This window comes from Populus euphratica, unplaced genomic scaffold (genome assembly GCF_000495115.2).
Source record: "Populus euphratica unplaced genomic scaffold, PopEup_1.0 scaffold119.1, whole genome shotgun sequence".
In the NCBI taxonomy this organism is placed as follows: domain Eukaryota; kingdom Viridiplantae; phylum Streptophyta; class Magnoliopsida; order Malpighiales; family Salicaceae; genus Populus; species Populus euphratica.
Window position 1 is genome coordinate 477,195 of NW_011500011.1, and position 7,503 is coordinate 484,697.

General features: G+C 38.0%; 2 protein-coding genes across 3 annotated transcripts in view; both read right to left on the reverse strand.

The window, feature by feature from the left end:
* Nucleotides 1-1,613: 1,613 nt before the first annotated feature.
* On the reverse strand, nucleotides 1,614-6,119 carry LOC105141480 (E3 ubiquitin-protein ligase COP1-like). 2 transcript variants are annotated; one of them, XM_011048713.1, is made up of 13 exons: nucleotides 5,678-6,119; nucleotides 5,438-5,515; nucleotides 5,152-5,311; nucleotides 4,738-4,920; nucleotides 4,342-4,499; nucleotides 4,185-4,250; nucleotides 3,960-4,038; nucleotides 3,572-3,727; nucleotides 3,194-3,292; nucleotides 2,985-3,089; nucleotides 2,486-2,665; nucleotides 2,189-2,299; nucleotides 1,614-2,113 (listed from the first exon to the last, which is right to left on the reverse strand). In XM_011048713.1, exons 1-13 carry the CDS (start codon nucleotides 5,743-5,745, stop codon nucleotides 1,946-1,948), a joined length of 1,611 nt encoding a protein of 536 aa, XP_011047015.1. In that variant the 5' UTR covers nucleotides 5,746-6,119; the 3' UTR covers nucleotides 1,614-1,945. The 2 variants fall into 2 exon arrangements, with proteins under 2 accessions (XP_011047015.1, XP_011047014.1); XM_011048712.1 differs by having other exon boundaries at nucleotides 5,152-5,307; nucleotides 5,678-6,118.
* Nucleotides 6,120-7,066: 947 nt separating this feature from the next.
* Nucleotides 7,067-7,503, reverse strand: part of LOC105141481 (ubiquinol oxidase 4, chloroplastic/chromoplastic-like) — a 3,960-nt gene continuing 3,523 nt past the window's right edge. The window contains exon 9 of the mRNA XM_011048714.1: nucleotides 7,067-7,438. Coding sequence (XP_011047016.1) covers nucleotides 7,209-7,438 — 230 coding nt within the window. The 3' untranslated portion in view covers nucleotides 7,067-7,208. The remainder of the gene's footprint in view (nucleotides 7,439-7,503) is intronic.

Here is a 7,503-nt window from a genome sequence, read left to right on the forward strand (position 1 = left end):
TAAACTACATCCAAGAGCTTTACCACTAAACTAAGCCCAAGAAATGTGGGTCATTTTCTTAGTCGTGCTAAAGGAGTTGGGTTTTTTTCTTTTGATCAAGCCCAAGACAATTAGACCCTTTTTTTGGTCAAGTCCAAGACAGCTAGGTCTATCACTTGGCTGTGTTTAAGGGAGCTGGGCTTACCCTTTGGCTGAACTCAATTATATTGAGTTTGGTAATTTGTTACTCTTATTATTCTAGGCTCAGCATATGGCTAAATCCAAATATATTAAGTTGTTTTTTTGGTGGAGACCAAAAAAAATAAGTCATTTTCTTGGCTAAGCCTAAAGAAAAAACATCATTCTTATAACTGTATCCAAGAAAGAAGGGTCACTTTCTTAGTCGGGTTTAAAAGGAAAGGGTCATTTTCTTGGTCATGCCAAAGAAAAATAGCTCATTTCCTTTATCATGCCAAAAGGAGAAGAGTTATTTGCTAGGTCGAGCATAAGGAAAAAAGGGTTATTTTCTTGGATCAACTCAAGAGTATTTTCTTAATTGAGCTAAAAAAATAGAAGAATTCTAGGATTTTTTAAACCCTTTAAATTTGAATTTGTCAACCTGCAAGTTTGGAAAAATGTTTTCAGCACCTGAAAAAGTCAAATTCAACCATAAAATTTAATATCTCGCAGCAAAAGAATTTTCAATGCAGGTGGCAGCCTCAACCAGAATGGGAATGTGTCACGTATCATGTTGTGTCCAAGGTCCAAAACCTCCAGCTTGAAACAATTGGCTGAGGGTATTGGCAATTAACCTTTCAGTTTATTGCCATGGATTTGTTTTGAGTGACTGCAAGCTTCTTTCTAATGCAAGATCTGGCATGCTATTGAGGTTATTTCCTCGTAAAGACAGCACCCTGAGGTATGGAATATTGCCCAAACAATCCGGGCTTTGACTACTAAAGTGGTTACAAGACATTCAAGAAAAAAGAGTTGACTGCAATTGCACATAGGTTTAGGGAATGAACCATGCAATAGATTAGCATTAAGATCAAAAGTTTCTAAGGAATTAACTGGAATGACTGGTGAAGTTTGGTTCAAAAACTCTAGGGAGTCTTCCTAAAGGTTAAGATATGATACACTCCAATTCCATATCCAGTTGGGTACTTGAGCACTCAGTTTGTTTCCTCAAATCGAGATAACGCTTCTGGTTCTTTCTAAAATCTGGAAAGCTATTTAAGTCACAGCAAGATATTTTCAACAGCTGCAGCACGGGAGAAGAAGAGTTTGTGGTGTTTAGCATGGTAAAAGGAAGAGCTTTAGGAAAAACATCGATTGGATTGCGGGACAAATCTAAGGTTTGGAGAGTTGTTTTCCATATGCAGCTGGGAACATAACGATGAATTTTATTGGTGGAAAGATTCAGATTAGTCAAACTGTTTTGTGCTTCAAGAAAATTATTTTTAAAAAGAATTAACAAAATTAACTCAAAGTAAAAAAAATTTAAAAATGCTTTTAAAACACAAAACTAAAACACAAAAATAAATATACCTGTAGTCTCACGAGGTAAGGTTTGCAAGTACTGATGGGATAACTCCACAAAACTTGCAGCCACTCAGGTCTTAGATTCTCAAGGATTTGAGATTGCTAATTGAGCATGGCAATTTCCCATTAAAGTTTGTTCCCCAAAGTGCCAAGACCTGAATAGAACTGTTCAAAGGAAATTCTGGCAACTGAGCTGAAAGACGTGAGTTTTCTGACATGTATGATATTGGAGTGGCAAGGAAAAATGATATTGCAAACACAACTGAAGGCTTCATCGTAGGTGGGAATGCACACTCTCCTAATCCCTGCCAATTTCATGCCTAGTGATAGGCATGTTACTTGCCAGTTAATTTGTACAGTAAAACGCATTCTCCATCTGGATACAGAAGTCAATGTTGAGTAGGATTTAAAAGAGTTAGATCATTCATTCAGCAAGAACAAGCACTTTAATGGTTCCTTGACTATTTGCGGTTAGCATTGTAGGGCTATCACTTTTCCAACACACAGCGCTAATGAAATACGATCCAGCATCATCCTCACCGTTCTCCAAATCCGTACTAAATCTATGCCAAGCTGCCGGTTTAGAGATGGCCTGCAATTGTTGGCAAAACTGTGTTATTAAAGGATTTTTTTAATGCCAAAGAAACCAATTCAAATGTTTTCTAACCTTGTGATACACAAACACTTCGTTTGTTTCGCTGCCGCAAGCAATGTATTCGCTGTTCACTGTGAGACCCACAAAATTCTTCTCATTCGTATGGCCTCTAAATGTCCGCAACTGAAAAAATAAAAGTATCATGGAAATCTGAAAGTTAGTTGAAATAGGTTCAAGATCAAAGCGCCATGGAGAGAAAAGGAAAAAAGTACAACACAGACGCAAGCACATTTCCATAGAAAGCAATGAAACTAGTGCTTTGTTCAGAGGACTGTATTTTCTTTCTTGGAAAGTACCATCATAACTTACTGCTAGATTATCCTTTACATCCCATAATCGCAATGTGCTATCCGTAGATGCAGAAGCCAGTTCGTTGCTAGACAGGAATTTCACATATGAAACAGCTTTCCGATGTCCACTAAATACATAAAGCGGTTGGCTAATGTTTCTCAAGTCATAGTAGTGAATATGATGATCAGCAGATCCCACCTGCAGAATATCAAGTGTCATTTCTCTTAAGCATGAATTCATTCAGAAGAATATCTAATGTGTTCCATCCAGTTAGATTTTCAACATAAACTGGATGATTGAAAAGGCGCTGGGAAGTTTCTTGCTTGCTCTCTAATTAGAAAAGAAGATAAAGGAGTTCTACTTCTTTGCTTTTATTTTAATGGAAAATATGATATTAGTGGATCTTTCTAGGCCACGGGCTTTCAAAGGAAAAAATTCAGGCTTAAGATTTTAATTTTGAGCTAGAAAAAATCATAAGGAACATGAATCATTTACCGAGAATCTTACAGAGACATACCGCCACATGAATGCTGGATCCAGGATTATACTTGACAGAACAAATATTTGCCTTCATATCAATGTTAAGAACACTTGCTTCTTGCTGGGTGCACCAAATTTTGACCTGTTCAACATAGAATCATATCTAAGCAGCAGGGATGCATAAAGAAACCAGTCTTCAGTCTATAACCAACAAGAAAAATAGTTTCTGGATCACTTCAATAATACCTTGCAGTCATCGCTGCCAGATACAAGCATTGAAGGTTCAGTCCGTGAAAAATCAACACTCCAAGCTCGCTTTTCATGCTCCTCGTATTCCATTATGCTCTGGTGGGAAGAGTCTTTGTTAAGTGTAATTTAGCACCTCGATCCAAAAATAAAATAAAATAGGGAAGTGACAGGTTTATGGAACTTTAAGGCCATTTTACAAAGCAACGGAAAAATCATAAATTTGCATTCCAGCTTTGCAGGTCTCAGGCCTGAGAACAACATCGATTTCATATGAGAACATTAAAGCATAGGACTGTATCCAGAGTTTCATTCACTGGTGCGAGCCTGTCATGAGCATATATGGCGGAACAACAAAAATGAAGTATCATGATGTACCTGGCGAGTAGTTACATCCCAAACAGTTACTATACCCTCATAATCACTGCTAGCAATATGATTTTTCGTATACTTGTTCCAACTTAGGCAACTAAGTTTAGATCGCGTGGACATTTCCACAACAGGACAATGCACATCTGCCGGTTCGTTCATCACCTAGAGAGAAATGAAACAAAAAATCTCATTATACAACAACAAACTTGTAAAATGCTGGCTAGGTTACAGCATGCTTGCATTCTGTAATATTAGACACGTCCTCAATAACATCTTAGCCACATCACAAAGGTTGAATGACAAGAGTTCGAGTCCATAAATTTTCACTGGTCTACAAACTAGAAGAAGAATGAACTTCACGACTCAATTCTAAAACCCTCTTTCCCACACTTACCGAGGAAAACTCAAAAATCTTAATGCGCCTAGAAACTCCAGCAGTAGCAAACAGTTCATCATCACGATCAAATTCTATGCTGCAGCATAATGTGATTTTACAATGATTAAGATATTTGACTGTATATATAAAAGTCGGAAAAGAAAAACCATGGGAAATGTAAACTTCATGAGCAAAGCAGAAAACATGTGAAATTACAAGAGAGTGGTAGAAATTCCAGCTAACCTCGACACAATATTAGCAGAGTGGAAAAGGTCACCATGTCTCAGTTCAGCAACGGCCCTCAATCGACTAAAACAACAACCAACCAGAAGTATAAGTGAAAAAGCAAGTTTTCAAATTGCAAGTAAAAAAAAGGATCAACACTTAGAAATCCATCCACCTGTATCGAGTAAAATTGGTCAGCACAGATTGGAAATCCTCAAGACCTGGATTATACCCTTCTCTGTTCATAATATCTGTATCCTTTTCTTCCTCTTTATATGCTTGTCTAACCCAATTTCTCCGCTTTTGCAAGTAACATTCTTGCAAATCATTGAACTGTAGCGAGAGAAGATGAATAAGGACCTATTTGGATATCCAATCAAATTAAACAGCATAGCTGCTACTGCAAGAAGTTCAATGATATGATCCAAGTCTGCTGCAAGCCCGGGAGGTTGGGACGGTTATTATTTTGGCCAACCAAGTGTTAAGAACAAATGGGAAACCCTTTTGCAATCACACAACCACTAAAAACATGAAGAGACTAGCACATATGCAAGTTCAAAAGATCACTTACCTGTGCTTGGGCCCATTTCTTTTTAGATGCAACTGGTCCTGATTGAGTAACAAACAAAGAATTCGGATCATCAGCAAACATCCTAAGTTTCAGTGAGCATCTGTCCTTTGCCCTGCATAGCTCTATCCTTTGCCTCTCTACAGCATTTATGTCCTCCTTAATGTACTGCAGGTCTGTTTGAATCTGCAAAGGGCAAAAATGACTATCAGCTGTGGATTAATCAAACACCAGTAAGCAATCAAACTCGTACCGACAAGAAATATGAGACACAATCAATGTAGTTTGATATTCTCTTGTACCAAATGCATATGATTTCAAGTTTCTAATTATAGAAATGTAGCTCTGCCTACAAAAATTTCTCGACTAAAGAAAAATCAGATTACAAATTAACCTAAAGCCATAAAAATTCAGGACCTCATTGAGCTCATCAAGCTTTTGCTTCCTGAGGCTGCACAAGAAGTCAAGCAAAATCCGCATATTTCTCTCTGCTTCTTCTTGCTCCATCTTTCTCCTCTTCTCTGCAAGGAGGGTCAAAAGGCCATCTAGCTCTTTAACTGAGACTTCACAACCCTGTCTAAGAATCCCAAGAAAATCATTAAAAAATAAAGAGAAAACCAAAAGAGCAAGAAGACGTGGCCAACAATTTATCCAAGTAGATAATATTGAATCCTAATTAACCATCAAAACTACAACAAGAGACCTGTTGTAATGCCTGGCGAAGGTGTTCGTAAGGTGATGCATTCTTGGCTGCTTGACGAGCATACGTTCTCTCCAATAACTACATCATTCAATACTTATAAAGCTGTAAACATGCTAGCTTCACAATTGTAGACGCAAAAGCTTAGTTTTCTAAACATTTAAAACTATCGTATCAAGCAGAAAATTACAAAATAAAAATAAAATTTGGCAAAGATGAGAAAGAACGAAAGAAAGAACAAACCTTATTGAGCAAAAAATTAGGAAAGATATGGTTGTTGGTGAGGTAATGATAACAACAAGGACAATCATTCTTGTTTCTTAAATGAGTAGTAATACACAGGTAACAGAAGCTATGTCCACAGGAAGTGAGAAAAGCATCCTTAATTATCTGCATGCAAATAGGACAGAGCATATCCTTGTCTAACTCCTCCGTTGGTGGTTGCATTTTGGAGTTTGTTCCCTTAGAATTCACAGAGGGGACAAGTGCCCCCATAGAGCTCTCTCCACCCATGTTTGTTTGTTTGTTTTGTGGTGGGTGTGAGTGAGTGATGTGATCATGTGGAGGAGGAGGAGTTGTTGAAGGGTGTGAATGCTTTGCCCTTCTTTTGTGGTGAAGGAAGAAAAGGAAAAGGTGGCTGTTAGCTAGCTAGAGAGGGTAAAGAATGTGTTTTGTGAGGGTGCAAACTGCCCACGTTAGGCGGGGGATAGTTTTGGTCTCAAAACGTGGAGAAGTTTCATATCAAAACGACGTGGTTGGCCCTGCTTCATTCTTTCTTCTTCTTCTTCTTCTTCTTCTTCTTTTTTATTTTTAAAAAAGTGATACATGCTGTCAATAAGATTAAATTTAACTTGTCTATTATCAAGCAGTGGATCCCACTAAAAAGCGATAAATGCTGTCAATAAGATTAAATTTAGCTTGTCTATTATCAAGCAGTGGATCCCACTTGTCTTCTGTTAATCTTCTCGTCTTAATTTGTTTCTGCTACTGTTCTCATGTATTCCTCCACTCCACTCTAGTCTAGTTTCATTTGATTATTGTAAGTGGACTTGCAAGTTGTGACCAATTAGAGTGTTGTTGGGATTTTTTTAGTGTCCTTGAACAATCCTGAACAATCTTAAACACCATTGATAAGCATCCCCCTCGGTTCTTTTCCTTTGCCACAATAGAAATCAACTCGTTGAGCGACCAGTAAGACAAGCTGTCATCAGATAAATTGTTCTACAGGAACTCTAGTTTCATTTCTGCTTGTTGATTTGCTTTATTTGCAACAAAATTTTGCGCATGCCCGCGAGCCCCACCGAGACCAAGCAAGAAGCCAAATGTGCCCCACCGAGACCAAGCAAGAAGCCAAATGACGTTTTTGTGACGGCATTAGTACTGTTGCGTTGAAGATACCAGGCTTGCTGTGTCCATTTGATTTTAAAGAGATGGTTGCACAGGCTCGGTTTACCTAACCTGTGACCGTCGAGAAAGTTTTAAATGTTCAGTGTTCCAGTCAACCCAACAGGGATCCGGGAAAAGCACTAGAGCCAGGTTTCTGGATTTAAATTCTCAGTCTATGCTTTCTAGGCAGTTGCAATAACAGGGGACCATATCAAATGGGCAACTCTGTTATCCAGGAAACTACTCTAAAAACGCAACTTTAAGGGGTATTGAATTTTCATATATAACACTTAAAGACCTGTATAATTTGTAACTTTGTTATGTTTGTGTATACAATTTCTCACTATTCATCACCTGAAGTGTATACTGTTTCCTTGTTCTCCTTTCCTCAAATATTTTGCTTTTGCTTTGACGGAGGAGATGTTACAGATGTCTCTAAACAATCAACAACACCTCCACAATCTGCTTGACGAAGCTCACTGCCAGTATCATCTTCGAAAGCATCCTCTGGATATGAATGTGGAGAGCGGAGATTTCCATGAGTTTGGCAGGCCTTCATGGTCTTACAATGTTCAGCCTCATCATCTCTGATGTTCAGAAATACATCATACAAATTCTCTGGAAAGGAAAATTTTAAAAACAGAGAACAAAAGTACTGTTAGTCTCTACGTAAATTTAACTAC

Bases quoted from the DNA above. Each gene is read 5' to 3' on its own strand.
- LOC105141480 (XM_011048712.1), bottom strand. From the start codon at position 5,947: ATGGGTGGAGAGAGCTCTATGGGGGCACTTGTCCCCTCTGTGAATTCT. The intron at 2,666-2,984 runs GTATGTCTCTGT...GATATTCTGCAG, and splicing joins GATCCAGCATTCATGTGGCG to GTGGGATCTGCTGATCATCA. The intron at 2,300-2,485 runs GTAAGTTATGAT...TTATTTTTTCAG, and splicing joins ATGTAAAGGATAATCTAGCA to TTGCGGACATTTAGAGGCCA.